Source organism: Pan troglodytes, chromosome 12, assembly GCF_028858775.2.
Source record: "Pan troglodytes isolate AG18354 chromosome 12, NHGRI_mPanTro3-v2.0_pri, whole genome shotgun sequence".
Lineage (NCBI taxonomy): Eukaryota > Metazoa > Chordata > Mammalia > Primates > Hominidae > Pan > Pan troglodytes.
Window position 1 is genome coordinate 21,632,465 of NC_072410.2, and position 18,707 is coordinate 21,651,171.

Genomic DNA, 18,707 nt, shown 5'->3' on the forward strand with positions numbered 1-18,707 from the left:
CCTCCTGAGGGATAGAAATGCCTAGGACACAGGCCTGCCCATGAGAGGTGTAGGCCTTGAGAGGTCTAGTAGGAGTGATACACAGAACTTTCCAGACAATATGGTTTGGACCTCATATAATTCCAGTATGCACAGGTGCTTAGGAAGCATAAAGAAAAGGGTTTGTTTTTGTTTTGTTTTGTTTTGTTTTTGAGGCAAGGTCTTGCTCTGTCACCCAGGCTGGAGTGCAGTGGCATGATCTTGGCTCATTGCAACCTCTGCATCCTGGACTCAAGTGATCCTCTCACCTCAGCCTCCCAGGTAGCTGGGACTACAAGCGCACGCCACCATGTCTGGCTAATTTTTGTATTTTTTGTAAAGATGGGGTTTTGCCATGTTGGTCAGGCTGTTCTCGAACTCCTCAGCTCAAGTGATCTGCCTGTCTTGGCCTCCCACAGTGCTGGGAGTGTAAGCCACCACACCTGTCTAAGGAAAGGGATTTAATGCAGGTATTGCAAAGATATCAAAGTAAGCTTGACCAAGGTAGGTGGAAATTAGTAAACATCAAAGCACTACAACAAAAGCTTTTACAGGATATTGGCCTTAAATTAACATACATATGTTTGTTAACAAATAGGCTTATCCTTTAACTGAAATCTTAGCGCGGTCTTTTAAGAATGGCACTTTCATTTTTTAACAGTTATTTACTGAGTGCCAAGTACTGGCAAGGCTTGGAGCTATATTTGGGAATCTGCCAGAGTTGGGTGGCAGGGGAGGTTACGAAGAGGTATAAGAAATCCCTCCTATTGATTAGAGGTATAAGAATAAAATTTAAAAAGAAATCCCTGACCTCTAGAGAGTTCACATGTTGAGAGGGGTGTGCAGTTTGTATTTGCAGAGCAGGTTAAATAGTCTTTTATGAATGGATAATAAATTCTTGATGCTCTGTAATGCTATACTCTGACAAATGATCGAAAAATTTAGATTTGAATTTAAAATGTATTTTGGGGTCGGGCGCAGTAGCTCACACCTGTAATCCCAGCACTTTGGTAGGCTGAGGCGGGTGGATCACCTGAGGTCAGGAGTTCGAGACTGGCCTGGCCAACATGGCAAAAACCCCGTCTCTACTAAAAATACAAAAAAAAAAAAAAAAAAAAAAAATTAGCCAGCGTCGAGGCAAGTGTCTGTAGTCTCAGCTACTTGGGAGGCTGAGACATGAGAATAGTTTGAATCTGGGAGGCAGAGGTTGCAGTGAGCCGAGATTGTACCACTGCACTACAGCTCTGGGTGACAGAGCAAGACTCTGTCTCAAAAATAAAATAAAATGTATTTTGGTGCTATAGGAAGACAAATGGCACCTCATAGCCTCACAGAGGGTGGGATTAGCTAGGACACTTCCCAGAAAGGTTGAGGTATTTTTGGTTGGTTTTGGGGTTTTTTGTTTTTTTTTTTTTTTAGAGACAAGTGTCTCAGTCTGTTGCCCAGGCTGGAGTGCAGTGGCACCATCATAGCTCACTGTAGCTTTGCCCTTTAGGGATCAAGCAATCCTCCAACTTTAGCCTTCTGCGTAGCTGGGACTACAGGTGCATGCTGCCACACCTGGCTAATTTTTTAAATGTTTTGTAGAGATGGGGTCTCCGTGTGTTGCCCGGCTGCTTCTGAATTCCTGGACTCAAGCTGTCCTTCTGCCCCGGCCTCCCAGAATGCTGGAATTGCAGGTGTGAGCCACCACACCTGGCCGAGGTTGAGTTTTGAAGGACAAGTTAAAGTCGATGGGGAAGGTGTGTTGTGTGCGGTAGAGGTGAGTGGGCTATAGGACATTCTGAGTGGCAGAAGGTCTGAGATAAAGCAATGCATTTGGGAAAATTGCAAAAGAGTTCTTAACATTGTCAAGTTACATTAACATTGAATATAGTATTATATTCAAAAATACAAAATATTTTTGAGCAAGACAAATTGTCCAAAACATAATATTGCACTTACGTTGGGGTCCTCCTAACTCACTCTAACCAACCATAAAAACATTTGTTTTGCATAATGGCTTCAGATTTCCATGATATTTACATTCATATTGATGAATTCACCAAATTCACCTGCTAGGGAATCTCTTTATTGGGAATTCTCCTTATTGGGTCATTTTAACTATAGCACTAAAAGATGAGCCAGTTTTTCAGATTGATTCATTCATGTAGAAGCCTTTTTATGGGCCGTCACTGCTTCATGCTAGGGCTACAGTCTAGTGAGGGAGACCTATAAATAATTTTTGCACACCTATAAATAAATTATAGTAGGTGTGCAAAAAGAGGTATCTAAGAGGCAGATGGTGCTGAAAAGCCTTAAGTTGAGCTTACGCTGAACCTTAAAGATTTGACCAGAAATTCTCCAGGGAGGAGGGGAAAAAAGTAGAGTGTTGCAGTTAGTTATTGGGGAACAGAAAACCTGGACGTTTATAGTATTCTCTTTCTGGAACTTTAAAATGATTTCTTGCTGCCTAAATTAGTTTTCTAGAACAGAAATCTAATCCACTACTTTAAATATTTCAGTAAGTGCCATCTCCTTTAAGAGAATGTTGAAATCTACTTTAAATAGTTGTCTTGAGAGGAGAAATAGTACACTAGACTCATGTCATCCAGAAGAATTTTAAAGCTGTTGACCAAGTCAGAACTTTTTTCCTTTTATTATTATTTTGACAAGGTGATAAGAGGAACACAGAAATTTGAAAAAACAAAACAAAACAAAAAAACAGAAGTAAAGACTTTACTTTTTGGCACAGAAGAATGTTAAATTATGTTACGGGTAATTTGGTTTGTTAAAAATACTATCTTTGAGGTGGGACTTCGTGATGCATACCTGTAATCCTAGCACTTTGGGAGGGTGAGGCAGGCGGATTGCTTGAGACTAGCCTGGGCAACATGGTGAAACCCCGTCTCTATAAAAAATATAAAAATTAGCTGGGTGTGGTGGCACAGTCCCAGCTATTAGAGAGGCTGAGATGGGAGGTTCGCCTGAGCCTGGGAGGTCAAGGCTGCAGTGAGCTATAATCGTGCAGCTCTATTCCAGCCTGGGCAACAGAGTGAGACCCTGTCTCAAAAAAAAAAAAAATCTATATTTGTTATTTAGTATTGTTCAGCAAGTAGATTTATGATTATGTACTATGTGCAAAGATATTGTGCTAAGTGTAAAACAAAAATAAAACAGAAATTGCCTTCAGGAAATTTTCCGTCTTAATGCCAAGGTGTATAGGTTCTTTTGGGGAAGAGGGATTGTGCAAGGTGACATTTTTTAGTCAAGCAATATTGGTAACAACGTTAAGACCTAAGGAAGGAAGAGATAACCTCTAAGGGCTTTTTCTCTGTCATCCCAAGTCTTTTGAGTTTCTGTGACGAAATCCAGTCATTTAGTTTGGAAATAAGCTGTGATTTGGTCTCATGTGCCAATTAAGGAAGGGTGGTGCACAATAACTTGAGCAGCTTAGCTCATTAGCATTGGCCAGAGAGGCGGCGATGCATCGGAGGCAAGAGTAGGGCCCACAAGGTGCCCGTGCCTGGCACCCCTTGCGGTTGTGCACATACTGACCCCTGAACTAGCATGTTTTTACCCAACTGCCCTGCCTCCAGTTCATCCCCTGAAATGTTCTGGAAAAGCAAATCTCAGGGTATAAAGAGCCGTCGTTCTGGGTTTTGTTAATTTAAAATAATTCCCAGAAGCAATCTTGCTGCTATGATTATAATATAGCAAAATGTTTAGCCCTCATGCTAGGCAGGTTTTTTTGGTTTGCTTTAATAGAGACAGGGTTTTGCCATATTGCCGAGGCTGGTGTCAAACTCCCTAGGGTCAAGCGATCCACCTGCTTTGGCCTCCCAAAGTGCTGAGATTACAGGCATGACCCACTGCACCCAGCTAATGCTAGGAAGTTTTTTAAAAAATAATAATTTCTTTTAACTCAGCAAGCTAAGATGAATTTCCTAGGTGAGAAATTTCAGATTGATATTGCAAGTGTTTTCTGCGCAGGGTGTCCTGATACTTGTTGCGGCAGTATCACTTCCCCCACCCCCAGCCTTGAGATTGTAGGAGTTAAAGAACCTTTTAAATCTCAGTTAATCTTCTGTCTCCCACTCATCTGTTCATTTATTCAACAAGGTACCTTTACATGTATCTTAGTCACCAGCCAAACTGGGCTGGTCACCATCCCAAATATATTTTGTTGTGGTCTACAGTCTAGAAACCCTCTTCCTTTGCTTTGTAAACTTTTTTGTCTCCTTTGAGATGTGGCTCCAGTGTGCCTGGGGAGATTTCCCTCCACCCCAAGCAAAATTGTCTCCTTACTTCTGTAGCTCTTTGTTACTCTGCTTTTTTATTGAAAAAGTGTTAGTCCAAAATAGAGTCATTCTCATTCCCATTTTGTAGCTGCAGAAGCATTCTCAGTGACCATGGATTTGTCCAATCTCCCAGGCAGTGGATAACAGTGATTTTTGCACCCAGGTCTGTCTGGCTGTGAAGCCTGTGATCCTATGAAGGGGGGTGGGGAAGGGACGCTACCTCAGAGCTGGGTCTTCAGACTTTAGAACTGGCTTTTTCAGGTGGTGTGTGACATTGAGCAACTCCCTAGTATTTCTGAACACTCAGCTGTAGAATGATAGTGTGGCCTTTTCCTGCTTCAAGTGAGACGTAAATGTGAACGTGTTCTTCCCCATTACCACACAAAGAACGTGGTATCAGTACCAGAAATTGATTCAACTGTCATCATAGCATAGTTTAGTTTTCTGTGTAAAAGCTTTTAACTGAGATGGGAACATGAGAGTTCGTTGTACTATTCTTTTTACTTTGTATGTGCTTGAAATTTTCCACAAAAGCAAGTTTACAAAAAAGACTTTTAGCTTGCAAAGTGCCATATAGTTATATCAGATATAACCATCATAATTCTTTCTATACACATCCTTCTTAACTACTAGATGTTTATTTTCCTGATGGCAGAAAATGCCTTCCTCCTTTGTTGTGTCCCCTTGTGATGACATGGTTGGTTGTGTGGGTGCCTCGGAAATACAGTTCTTGCCAAGGGACCCTTTTAGACAGGCAGGTCATCAGATGATAGGATCAGCTTCCACACAGGGGCTACCTTAGAAGGGTGCCCTTCTGGTGTTTCAGTAACTGAATCCCAAAGCTTGAGATCCACGGTGGATTTGCTGCAGATGAAATTTCTCTCCACAATAAAATAGTGTTAGAGTGTGGTTTTAGCGTAATGTCAGGGAACGTTCTTTATATACCTTTTCACATTATTTTTTGTTTTGTTTGAGACAGAGTCTCGCCCGGTCGCCCAGACTGGAGTGCAGTGGCGCGATTTTGGCTCACTGCAACCTCCAACTCTGGGTTCGAGCAATTCTTCTGCCACAGCCTCCAGAGTAGCCGGGATTACAGGCATGAGCTACCATGCCCAGCTAATTTTTTGCGTGTGTAATATTAGTAGAGACAGGGTTTCACCATGTTGGCCAGGCTGGTCTCGAATTCCTAACCTCAAGTGATCTACCTACCTTGGCCTCACAAAGTGCTGGGATTATAGGCGTGAGCCACCATGCCTAAAAGTTATTTTTTGAATAGCTAATATGTGCACGTGGTGCAGAATTCTTACTGTGCAAATAAGACCCCCCACCCTGTCCTGCATCCCGAAGCGCCTCTCCCCAGAAACAGTCATGGTCTCCAGTCTCTGGGGTAACCTTCCAGAGGGTAGTATGTGTTGATGGGAGCATATAGGTCTTTGGGTTTTCGTTGTTTTTTGTTTTTTGGGTTTTTTTGTTTGTTTGTTTTTAAGGACTGCATGCTGTCCACACAGTTTACATGTTGTGTGTTTTCTATCTTGAGTACTGTCAGTACTTACAGAGCTGCTACTTCAGCCTTCATACACATACTGTAATTTATATAGCTTTTTTCCTTTCGATGGACGTTTAGATTGTGATAGCAAAAACTTAGGAAAGAACATTGGCAATAAATCTTTTTTATTTATTTAATTTTATTATTATTATTTTTGAGACAGTGTCTTGCTCTGTTGCCCAGGCTGGAGTGCAGTAGCATGATCTCAGCTCACTGCAACCTCTGCCTCCTAGGCTCAGGTGATCCTCCTGCCTCAGCCTCCCTAGTAGCTGGGACTACAGACATGCACCACCACACCCAGCTAATTTTTGTATTTCTTTTAAGTAGAGACAGGGTTTTGCCATGATGGCCAAGCTGGTCTCAAACTCCTGATCCATCCGCCTTGGCCCCCCAAAGTGTTGGGATTACAGGTGTGAGCCACCGTGCCTGGTCAACAGTAAATCTTTATAGATACCTCATTGGTTACATCTGTGCAATTAAGTTCCTGGGCACAGAATTGCTGGGCCAAAGAGATATGGACTTTTAGAATTTTTTGAATGCCATTGCCTTTCGTAGAAGAGTGTAGTAATTTATTCACCCCCTTGTCCAGCAGTGTGCGAGAGTGCTCATTCGTGCCTATTTTTGCCAGTATAGTGTATCAGACTTTTTGATCTTTGCCAATCTTACAGGAAATGTTTTCATTTGTTACCAAGGAAGACTTTTCATGTGTTTAAAATCCCTTTTGCAGGGAGAGAGTGACTGCCAGTGGACACAGGGTTTCTTTTTAGGGTAATGAAAACATTATGGAATTAGATAGTGATGATGGTTGTACAACTTTACGAATCTACTAAAAGCCACTGACTTGTACACTTAAAAAGGGTGAATTTTGTGGTATGTGGATTATACCTCAATAAAGCTGCTATTTAAAATATCCATTTGGTCAGGCATAGAGTGGCTCATGCCAGAATCCCAACACTGTGAGAGGTCAAGGTGGGAGAATTGCTTGAGGCCAGGAGTTCAAGGCTAGCCTGGGCAACATAGTGAGACCCCATCTCTTAAAAAAAAAATGAAAAAAATTAGCCAGGTGTAGTGGTGTGTGCCTGTGGTCCCAGCTGCTCAGGAAGCTGAGGCAGGAGGATCACTTGAGCCCAGGAGTTTGAGGCTTCATTGAGCTAGGATCCCACCACTGTACTCCATCCTGGGTGACAGAGCGAGACCCCATCTCTTTAAAAATAAAAACAAAACAAAAAACCGTTTTTATTTTCTTTTCTGCAAATCAACTTCATTTTCTTTGTTTTTCTATTACTCTTATAGGAAATTAGTTTTTTGTCTTTGTTATGTTACATCTATTTTTTCCAAGTTGACCATTTGCCCTTTTTGTGTTTTGTTTGAGATGGAGTCTTGCTCTTGTCGCCCAGGCTGGAGTGCAGTGGCGCAATCTTGGCTCACCGCAGCCTCTGCCTCCTGGGTTCAAGCAATTCTCCTATCTCTGTCTCCTGAGTAGCTAGGATTACAGACGCCCACCACCACACCTAGCTAATTTTTGTAATTTCAGTAGAGACGAGGTTTCGCCATTTTGGCCAGGCTGGTCTCAAACTCCTGACCTCAGGTGATCCGCCCGCCTCAGCCTCCCAAAGTGCTGGGATTACAGGCGTGAGGCACCGTGCCCGGCCAACCATTTACTCTTTTGAACTTGGTTTTGCTTTTACTCAAGGTGAAAATTTTCATTTTTATGTAATTAAAAAAAAATTTTTTTAAAGAACCTCTGAGGTAGTTTTTATACTTGGAGAAGTTTTTCGTCAATATGTATTTTTTAATTCCCATGTTTCTTCTAGCCATTGGATGTTTCCTCTTTTTTTGTATATACACTTAAGTCTTTAATTTAGTTGGAATTTATTTTGGCGTAAGTTGTGAGAAATGGATGCAGCTTCCCCCGACCCACCGCACTGATGATACCCAGTTGCCCCACGTGATTTTTTAAATAATTCATTTTGCCTCATGCATTTGGAATTCTGCTTTTATGCACTAAATTCTTTCATGTATTTGGGTCTATTTCTGGACTTTTATTCTGTCTCATTCTGTGGGTGTCTCCATATGCTACAGCCACAATGTTTTAATTACTTTAACTCTAAAGACCAGTCCAGGTTTCACTGTTTAAAACATTGTTCTGATCGTCTTATTTTCCTTCTAAGTGAACTTAGAAGCAATATGTTTAGTTCTTTTTTAATCTTATCGATATTTTATGATTATTGCATTAATTTGTAGCTAAATACATGTAAAATTTTTTATTTTAGCCCTTCTTTTCTATGTCTCTTAATTTTTCTCTCATGTCTGCTTATGCCTTCAGAGCAATGCTAAGTAATAGTGATCATAGTAGAAATTCTCATATTGTCTCCCTGATTTTAATGAACATGCTTTAGGTATTATGTATTAGTACTCATAAGTGGAATTGGTCTGTATAGTTTTTTGTTTGTTTTTCGTTGAGATACAGTCATACTTTGTCGCCCAAGCTGGAATGCAGTAGCATGATCTCAGCTCACTGCAGCCTTGACCATCTGGGCTCAAGCAATTCTTCTGCCTCAGCCTCCCAACTCATTTTTTCTTTAAATTATTTGTAGAGACAAGGTCTCGCTTACACAGGCTGGTCTCCAACTCCTGTCTTCAACCTATCCTCCCATCTCAGTGTCTCAAAGTGCTGGGATTACAGGTGTGAACTACCACACCTGGCTTGTATGGTTCTTTTGTTGGTTGTTTATTACCATGTTTGGTTTTATTATCTTAGAAGTAATTTTTAAACTTTTTTTTTTTTTAATCTGCTGTGGAACAAGTTAAATGTTGTTGGTGTAACTTGTGCCTTAAAGGTTTGGTGGTAGATTTCACCTGTGAAACTGAACAGTGCTCTAGCTTTTGGGGGAATAGTTCTTTTTTTTTTTTTTTTGAGTTGGGGTCTCGCACTGTCGCCCAGGCTGGAGTGCAGTGGCGCGATCTCAGCTCACTGCAACCTCCGCTTCCCAGGTTCATGCGATTCTCCTGCCGCAGCCTCCCAAGTAGCTGGGATTACAGGCACACACCACCACACCCGGCTAATTTTTTGTATTTTTAGTAAAGGCGGGGTTTCACTATGTTGGCCAGACTGTTCTCAAACTCCTCACCTAGTGATCCGCCCGCCTAGGCCTCCCAAAGTGCTATTACAGGCAGCCACCGTGCCCGGCCAGGGGAATAGTTCTTAGTGATTTATTCTATTACTTCTAATGTAATCAGTTTCTTTTGGAACCAGGTTTGGTAACTTATGTTTCCCATGGAATTTTTCTAATGTATTTATATATGTAGATGAACATAGTACCCTAATATTTAATTTAATGTTCTCTGTATCTTACTTTGTGTTCTTCACATTGATTTCTTTGTTCTTTCCTACAGGAACAGGAAATATAGTGGTCATTATGATTAGCTATCCAAAAGGAAGAGAAATTTTGGAGCTGGTGCAAAAAGGAATTCCAGTAACGATGACCATAGGGGTTGGCACCCGGCATGTACAGGAGTTCATCAGCGGTCAGTCTGTGGTGTTTGTGGCCATTGCCTTCATCACCATGATGATTATCTCGTTAGCCTGGCTAATATTTTACTATATACAGCGTTTCCTATATACTGGCTCTCAGATTGGAAGTCAGGTAATGATGGATAACTCTGAATTTTGCTTTTTAAAAGATAATTCATAAATATGCCGCATATATATTCCTAGAAGTTACATTTGACCATAATCTTGATTTTCGCTTATATTATTTAAGTATTCAACATGACTTTTTGGAAGTAACTTTTTAATTGGACTATGTTAAATTTTTTGTTTTGTGGGAAATTAGATACCTTTAAGTCTGGGTTACCTTTTGCACATTTGTTTCCTGCAGGAACCCTCTTAGTCCCTTGCCAGACCCAAAGGAGTGATGAAAAGGCCTGAGTTAAGGGTGGACCTGTCCTTAGGTAGCCCTCATTCTCTGACGAGGCCTAAAGGTGAGGAGCAGAGAGGAAGGGGGGGCCTCTCTGTCTCCATCATGGAGCCGTAGTAAAGCCATTTATCTCTCTCAGTGACAGCAAAGAGAAGGGCCGTCAGAGAGCCAGTGGCTTCCCAAGGCAGGCCTTTTGAACGTCCACCTATTTCTGTCATTGTGGAAAGTTGACTGTTCTGTCTTGAGGACTAGGAAGAGGCCTTTACCTTTTAGGTACTTGAATAGATGAGCATATGGTACCCCTATCCTCAGCTTCTTACTTTCTTGACAATATTTAAGCATAAGAAGTGGTTGCTTCTTCAGACAAATTAAAATCAGTACTCTTGGTGAAACACCTCTTAAAGTTACATATGGCTGTTCTGCATATTAAGATTTGAATGGCTTTTGTTGTTAGGGGGCTTTTTTATGAAGTTGGTGCAAAAGTAATCGCAGTTTTGCCATTAAAAGTTATTTTCAGTATAGTCATTTGACTTTGCCTTTCAAATGAAATGTTTTCTGTATGCTTATGTGTATTATATTTGTGACTTTTAAGAAAAATAGTGATTTAATTTAAATTTTTCAATAACTGTATTAATATTTTCCTACCCAAGAGCCATAGAAAAGAAACTAAGAAAGTTATTGGCCAGCTTCTGCTTCATACTGTAAAGCATGGAGAAAAGGTAATATTTTCATGGTTTTTCTTTTGTGGTTTGGAGTAGAGAATATGCTGTATGTGTTTATTTTAAAGAAGGATTGGCAGAAATATTTTGCCATTGAGAAGGGCCTTCTAGACCTGCATTAATATGGTAGCCACTAGTCACATATAGCAATTTGCATTTAAATGAATTTAATTTAAAATTGAGCCCCTTACTGGTGACACTTCAAGCACTTTGGGAGCCACAGTGGCTGGTTGCTGCCCTCCTGGACAGCTCTTACATTCCCAGCAGTGACGAAAGTGGTACTGGTTAGAACCAGATAACTATAAAGACATACAGTCTTCACAGACCCTTGATAGCTTCAGTTCATTTCTGTTAAATCTGAGACTATGTGTCCACTCCCTTGGAGTCCTTTAGTTACAGGGAGAAAATGTTGGCATTTCTGGAGGAGGGAAAAGATGTTTTTAAAACTACTTTTGGAAAAAGAAACATTTTGACATGGCTAATCTGACACTTAAAAGTTCAAAATCATACCAGAATTTTAAAGCATTTTTGAAATAGGACAAATCCTGAATCTAGAAGCTCAGATTCTTGGAGGATAGATGCCTTAAAAGGAAAGCTGTTGCTAATGCATAGGATTTACTCTTTTCATAGTTCTTCTGGTGCGCTCTGAAATGTTGATAATTATGTTGACTTGCAGCTATGACTTGGTTCAGCTGTTTTGATTTTCATGTTATCTCACTAAGTTATCAAAAATCTGTTCCACCCTCCAATCTCTACTCCCCTTCAGAAAGAAAGAGTACGTGCACTTATGGTGTATATCTCTTTCTTTGACCTTAAAGGATTAAAGCAAAAATAACACATTAGCTTACAGACCTTTGATTTTTTTTTTTTAATTTGGAATTAATACTAATGAGACTTTGAGAATTGTATTGGTGGCTACCATTCCTTTGCTGATTGTTTTCGTACTACAGTTCAATTTTGATAGTTTGTGCAAGGTATTATTTTCTTTCCATACAAATGTGTTGAACAGAAAAAGTAAAAAAAAAAAAAAAAAAAAAAAATCACATCTCATGGCTTAAGATTAGTGTCTGATTTGCAGATCACTCAGAAGGTCCTTGGGGATAGAGTTTCCAGTTAATCCCTGTGACAAACTCTGCACACATTCAGCATAGTCAGTTACTTGACAAACGTGGTTTATGTTCCTCTTGGAACATGCCTTCTTACCCTCCTTAGCAGGAAATTGCAGTTCTTTTTTTTTCTTCATTTGAGATGGAGTCTCGCTCTGTCACCCAGGCTGGAGTGCAGTGGCGCAATCTCGGCTCACTGCAAGCTCCGCCTCCCGGGTTCATGCCATTCTCCTGCCTCAGTCTCCCGAGTAGCTGGAACTACAGGCGCCCGCCACCACGCCCAGCTAATTTTTTGTATTTTTAGTAGAGACGGAGTTTCACCGTGTTAGCCAGGATGGTCTCGATCTCCTGACCTCGTGATCCACCTGCCTCGGCCTCCCAAAGTTCTGGGATTACAGGCGTGAGCCACCACGCCCGGCCGGAAATTGCAGTTCTTAAGTATGAGAAGACATAGATGTATATGTTTAATTTACTGAATCAAATCTTTGAGAACACAAGTAAATTGGTATTATCCTCTTCCCATACAGAACACTTTTGAAAATATGCTTCCAGGGCCTGTTTCTTGAAAGTTGTCAAAATAATGGTTGAAAAAAAGAGGATCCCTTGCAAAAAAGCCTTATGGTATATATATTTTTAAGAAGATTTCTAAATGATCCATGAGGTATATACAGATGGCCCCCACCTTCCAATGGTTTAACTTAACAATTTTTCAACTTTAAACAGTGTGAAAGCAATACGCATTCAGTAGAAACCATACTTCAAGTGTTGTTTTTCACTTTCAGTATGGTATGCAGTAAATTATATGAGATAGTCAATACTTTATTATAAAATAGGCTTCGTGTTAGATGATTCTGCCCAAGTGTAGGCTAATGTAAGTGTTCTGAGCATGTTTATGGTAGGCCAGGCTAAGCCGCGATGTTCAGTAGGTTAGGTACATTAAATGCATTTTAAACTTAATGTTATTTTCAACTTACAATGGATTCAGTGAGGTGTGACCCCATGGTAAGCTGAAGAGCAGCTGTACATGGATTTTCTTGCAGTTTTACATTTTAAACTGTACAAAAAAATGTGTTTCCTTCAGTCTACATTGTATTCCATTCTAGAGAGACTAGTGTTGTCTAATTTTTATTTTCTTGTAGATTCATTCACAGTAATGTATAAACTTGCAAACCATTATTAGAGACTTTAAAAATTAATCATCCTTGCCCTGCATATGATAAATGATACTATTTACTTTCATTGAAGCATATAATTTTAAATGTTGTTAAAAGTTCATTTTAATACAGCCTTTGATAACAATATCTACATATAAAATCAAATGTGGTCTGGCAGGGTGGCTCGCACCTGTAATCCCAGCACTTTGGGAGACTGAGGCAGGAGGATCTCTTGAGTCCAGGAGTTCAAAACCAGCCTGGGCAACGTGGCGAAACCCTGTCTCTTAAAAAAAAAAAAAAAAAAGGCTGGGCGTGGTGGGTCATGCCTGTAATCCCAGCACTTTGGGAGGCCGAGGCGGGTGGATCACGAGGTCAGGAGTTCGAGACCAGTTTGGCCAACATGGTGAAACCCCATCTGTACTAAAAGTACAAAAATTAGCTGGGCATGGTGGCGCAAGCCTGTAGTCCTAGCAACTCAGGAGGCTGAGGCAGGAGATTCGCTTGAACCCAGGAGGCGGAGGTTGCAGTGAGCCAAGATCGCGCCACTGCCCTCCAGCCTGGTGACAGAGCGAGACTCCGTCTCAAAAAAATAATAATAAATAAATTAATTAATAATAAAATGTTTACTGCTTCCATATTGACAGGTGGTGCACATGGCTAAATATATTTTTAAATACAGTAATTACATAAGAACAGTGTAACTGTGTTCCATAAAATGAACTGCCTAAATTTGCAGCCACATGCTGATACTGATTGGTAGTCCCCGAGTCCCTACCCCAGCATCCTGGGAAAGAGAATCCTGTTGGCCTATCTTGTGTCAGATGGCCACTGTGGCCCTGGCTGCCTTGGTTGATGGGTGAGACCAGGTGTGTAGATCCAGGGGTTAGCCGGAGAAGTAGGGAGGGCTGATTACCACCAAAGAGGTCCATGACCCATAGATTCTTAGAAGTGGAAATTTTGTCACAAGACTACTTTCTCCCCAGCACTTTTTGTTTCTTTGTACCTTTATTAAGTAGTTAGATGAAAAATGGTAACTTACTCTAATTTGTCATTCTTTTTAATCACTAGTGAGGTAACTATTTTCAAATATTTAGCCATTTACATTTTCTCATTTGTGAGTTGTAATTCCATTCTTCAGCAAATGTAAATATGTTACTTTATATGATTCCAGAAAACTAGTAACTTATTTATATTTATTCTCTTTTTATTATAAGTTTTATGTTTGAAAAATAATTTATTTTATAATATAGCAGACATTTGCATTTCTACAGCACTTAAAACATGAATACTTTTTAACAACCTGTGAACACTTGCTTAGTATTTAAACATTTTAAACTGTACAAAAATGTTTTCTTCAGTCTACGTCATATTCCATTCTAGAGAGACTAGTGTTGTCTAATTTTTATTTTCTTGTAGACTCATTCACAGTAATGGATAAAGTTGCAAACCATTATTAGAGACTTTAAAAATTATTTCATCATTCTTGCCCTGCGTATGATAAATGATAGTATTTACTTTCATTGAAACATATAATTTTAAATGTTGTTGAAAGTTCCTTTTTTTGTTTTGTTTTTTGAGACGGAGTCTCGCTGTGTCACCAGGCTGGAGGGCAGTGGCGCGATCTTGGCTCACTGCAACCTCCACCTCCTGGGTTCAAGCGATTCTCCTGCCTCAGCCTCCTGAGTAGCTGGGACTACAGGCGCACACCACCACACCCAGCTAATTTTTGTATTTTTAGTATAGGTGGGGTTTCACCATGTTGGCCAGGATGGTCTCGATCTCTTGACCTTGTGATCCACCTGCCTTGGCCTCCGAAAGTGCTGGGATTACAGGCATGAGCCACCGTGTCTGGCTGTGAAAGTTCATTTTAATACAGTCTTTGATAACAATATCTACATATAAAATCAAACTTGGTCTGGCACGGTGGCTCATGCCTGTAATCCCAGCACCTTGGGAGGCTGAGGCAGGAGGATCGCTTGAGTCCAGGAGTTCAAGACCAGCCTGAGCAACACGGTAAGACCCTGTCTCTTTTTTTTTTTTTTTTTTTGAGACAGAGTCTTGCTCAACAGTTGCCCAGGCTGGAGTGCAGTGGTGCCATCTTGGCTCACTGCAACCTCTGACTCCCTGGTTCAAGCCATTCTCCTGCCTCAGCCTCCTGAGTAGCTGGGACTACAGGCACGCGCCACCACGCCCAGCTAATTTTTGTATTTTTAGTAAAGATGAGGTTTCACCATGTTGGCCAGGATGGTCTCAATCTCCTGACCTCATGATCCGCCCTCCTTGGCCTCCCAAAGTGCTGGGATTATAGGCGTGAACCACTGCACCTGGCCGAAACCCTGTCTCTTAAAAATAAATAAATAAATAAATAAAATAATAATAATAAAATGTTTACTGCTTCCATATTGACAGGTGGTGCACATGGCTAAATATACGAAATACAGTAATTACATGTGAATAGTGTATTAGTATTTAAACACTGTTCATATCTGATTAGGCAAACAATGAAATTTTTTCCTTTTCAACCGTATTATTTAGATAATCCCCTAATAGTGGTAAACACCAAGTACAGTTATTTGTGTTTTAGTTTCACCGGTTGTACCACCGTAGAAGGGAATTCGTCATTGTTTTAGTCCGGATGTAGTGAGTTTACCAAGGGATATACTATGTACTAAGAATGTAGTAACACTTTCCTTTTCTTTTTACAGGGAATTGATGTTGATGCTGAAAATTGTGCAGTGTGTATTGAAAATTTCAAAGTAAAGGATATTATTAGAATTCTGCCATGCAAGTATGTTCTTTTTACCTATTGAGATGTTAAAAATTACTTGACAAGTTTTAGGTGTCTGACAAAATAGTTATTTGTTTTTTATGATAATGAAGATCTTGTAATTTGTGATCATCTCTTCTTTTTAGAAAAGCAGCTTGGATTTTAAATGTAATATCTTCCCTGCCCTTTAAGATTGCTTTGTCTAGGAGATTCTTAGGTGACACTAAGACTCATTAAGTATCTTTGTCGTAGATTGACTTTTAGTCTTCTAAGCAAGGCTTTATCAGAATCCTAGGAATTCCATTATACATTTAGCAGTGCAAAAAGTAAGCTGTGTTGGGAGCAAGGAAAATGAGGGACCAGGGAGAAGGGCCTGAAAAAGCCTAAGGGAAATGGGTTGAGGAGGGCAGTAGTCTGCTGTTATTTGCACCCTGGGCTTACGTTCCTTCTGAGGTTGTTTAAAATCAATATTCCTGGCTGGGCACTGTGGCTCACACCTGTAATCCCAGCACTTTGGGAGGCTGATGCAGGTGTTCAAGACTAGCCTGGTCAACATGGTGAAACCCCATCTCTACTGAAAATACAAAAATTAGCCGGGTGTGGTAGCGTACACCTGTAATCCCAGCTACTCAGGTAGCTGAGGCAGGAGAATTACTTGAACCCGGGAGGCACAGGTTACAGTGAGCCGAGATTGCACCACCTGCACTCCAGCCTGGGTGACAGAGTGAGACTCCGTCTCAAAAAAAAAAAAAAAAAAAGTTTTTTTTTCCTTTATTCTGGTTATACTAAGGGTTTTCTTTTAGTAGCAGGAAGTTGCTTGAAGGAAGGCAGGGCATGGTGGCTCATGACTGTAATCCCAGCATTTTGGGAGGCCAAGGCAGGTTGATTACTTAAGGCCAGGAGTTTGAGACCAGCCTGGCCAACATGGTGAAACCCCATCTCTATTACAATAAAAATACGAAAATTAGCCAGACATGGTGGCGCATGCCTGTAATCCCAGCTACTCAGGAGGCTGAGGCATGAGAATTGCTTGAACCTGGGAGGTAGAGGTTGCAGTGAGCTGAGATCACGCCACTGCACTCCAGCATGGGTGACATGGCAAGACTCTGTCTCCAAAAAAAGTAATGGGATACTTTAGTTGATAACTTTTTTAAAAGAATTGCTTTGCTAAAAGGGTTCATTTTATGTACAGAAATTGTATGTTTTAAGTCTGATGAATTTTAATTATACTTCACACCTATTAGAAGCAAGTCACAAGTCAGTATATAATTATATTTTGCTTTGTTTGCAGAGTACGTTAGTATATATCCAAGTACTTTATAGTAGATTGATAATTCTGTGAAGGAAATGAAGGCGTGAGTATCAGGGTAACCAAATGAAAGTTTCCTGACTAAAGGTAGCTGGTTTAAACCTACAAACATTTACATGTGATTGCTATGATGGGTACTGAATGAATTGGGTTGGATCAGTATAAGTTGATCGTGTCATGTAGAAAGTTATTAAAGTAGAGCAAAGAGTTTTTACTCCAGACTGGTTTAGGGCAGGTCTTTCTGATTTAAAAACAATGTCCAGGAAGCTGCACAGATGAGCAGTACTAGGTCATGCTGGTGGCTGAGCTGGAGTTTGGACCTGACCCTCAAACACAGGTGCATGTGCACATTTCCTGGTCTCCTTACTGGGCTTTTGACTTTTCCCTTATTTTCTCCTGTGCTTTATTTCTGTAACAAATTTCCCAATAAAACCAACATGTTCCTTTTATGTTTTTGTAAAAATTATTTCTTAAGTACTGTTTTTTTTTTTTGAGACAGAGTTTCGTTCTTGTTGCCCAGACTGGAGTACAAGGGGTGTGATCTTGGCTCACTACAACCTCCGTCTTCCAGGTTCAAGCGATTCTCCTGCCTCAGCCTCCTGAGTAGCTGGGATTACAGGCGTCCACCAACACACCCAGCTAATTTTTGTATTTTTAGTGTAGAGCGGGTTTCACCATGTTGGCTAGGCTGGTCTCGAACTCCTGACCTCAGGTGATCCACCCACCTCGGCCTCCCAAAATGTTGGGATTAGAGGCGTGAGCCACCATGCCCAGCCACGAGTACTGTTACTTTTAACTCCACTAGCAGATTTCTGTTTGTAAAAAAGTCTTCAAACAACAGTAATAATACCAAACAATTACCAAGTATGCTCTGTGCCTGGCACAGTTGTATGCACATTGCATGTGCCCCTCTAACCCTGGTGTGGGGCAGAGTGTAGGAACCTAGTTCAGAGTCCCAGCCGTTGAGTCGCAGAGCTCGTATCTGAGTCCAGCCTGTCTGGCTCTGAAACCCATACTATACTGGTAACTCCTTTTCTTCATCACTTGCAGAAAATAGATTTATCACACAGGAGGAAAAGTTAGCCAACTGAGACAAGTCAGCAAAAGAAGAAAATATGTCTGCCTTTTTTTTTTATTCTGAAAGTGATAGGTGTTCATTATAGCAAAATGGAGTGTATACAAAACTGTGTAAGAGAGAAAATAAGTGTTGCGTAAGCCTACCACCGCAAGATGATCTGTTAATATTTTTGTTGTATTTCCATTTGAGTCATTTTATGGACTTATATAAGGTACTGCCAGTTTAGTATTAGTTTACTTATTACTACTAGTTGATTTATGCCACATTTTTTCCCAAAAAGCTTTCAAATAACTTACAAAGGCACATAAAAATGTACAACCTAGCGTGAGGGCATAAATAAGCCATGGTTTTTGTAGAGTGAAGGGAAAATTTCCCTAGAAGTGCCAGATTCTGTTTCATATGGAAGAGAGAATAATGACATGATAAGTAAGTAGACTAGAATGTTGATTTGACGTCAGCTAACTTGTAATGAGAGGATGAGTTGGTACAATGTCTTATTTCCTTCATAAGTTATATAAACATTGATTTAAAAAACATTAACACATACTTAATCTTTTTAGGCATATTTTTCACAGAACATGCATTGACCCATGGCTTTTGGATCACCGAACATGTCCAATGTGTAAACTTGATGTCATCAAAGCCCTAGGATATTGGGTTTGTTACATTTTTGTTTATATTCAATCTCTGCCCCAGTTCTTCCTGAGTGATTCAGTTTCATTACTGACTAGAAACAAGAGGAACAGGTGAAATGCTCCTAATATCCTTGTAGTTCTCTGAAGAAATTTTCCTCATTATTAAAAATGAGTT

General features: G+C 40.4%; 1 protein-coding gene across 11 annotated transcripts in view; it reads left to right on the plus strand.

Moving 5' to 3' along the window:
* The window catches only part of RNF149 (ring finger protein 149), a 54,434-nt gene that overhangs the window by 4,198 nt on the left and 31,529 nt on the right, over window positions 1-18,707 (plus strand). For all 11 annotated transcript variants that reach the window (XR_010149061.1, XR_010149063.1, XR_678259.5 and 8 more), the window contains exons 2-5: window positions 9,241-9,491; window positions 10,415-10,483; window positions 15,449-15,531; window positions 18,458-18,554. Coding sequence is in view for 5 of the 11 variants with exons in the window: in XM_515662.9 (XP_515662.2) it covers window positions 9,241-9,491; window positions 10,415-10,483; window positions 15,449-15,531; window positions 18,458-18,554 (500 nt within the window). In the remaining 6 variants the exon portion in view is untranslated. The remainder of the gene's footprint in view (window positions 1-9,240; window positions 9,492-10,414; window positions 10,484-15,448; window positions 15,532-18,457; window positions 18,555-18,707) is intronic.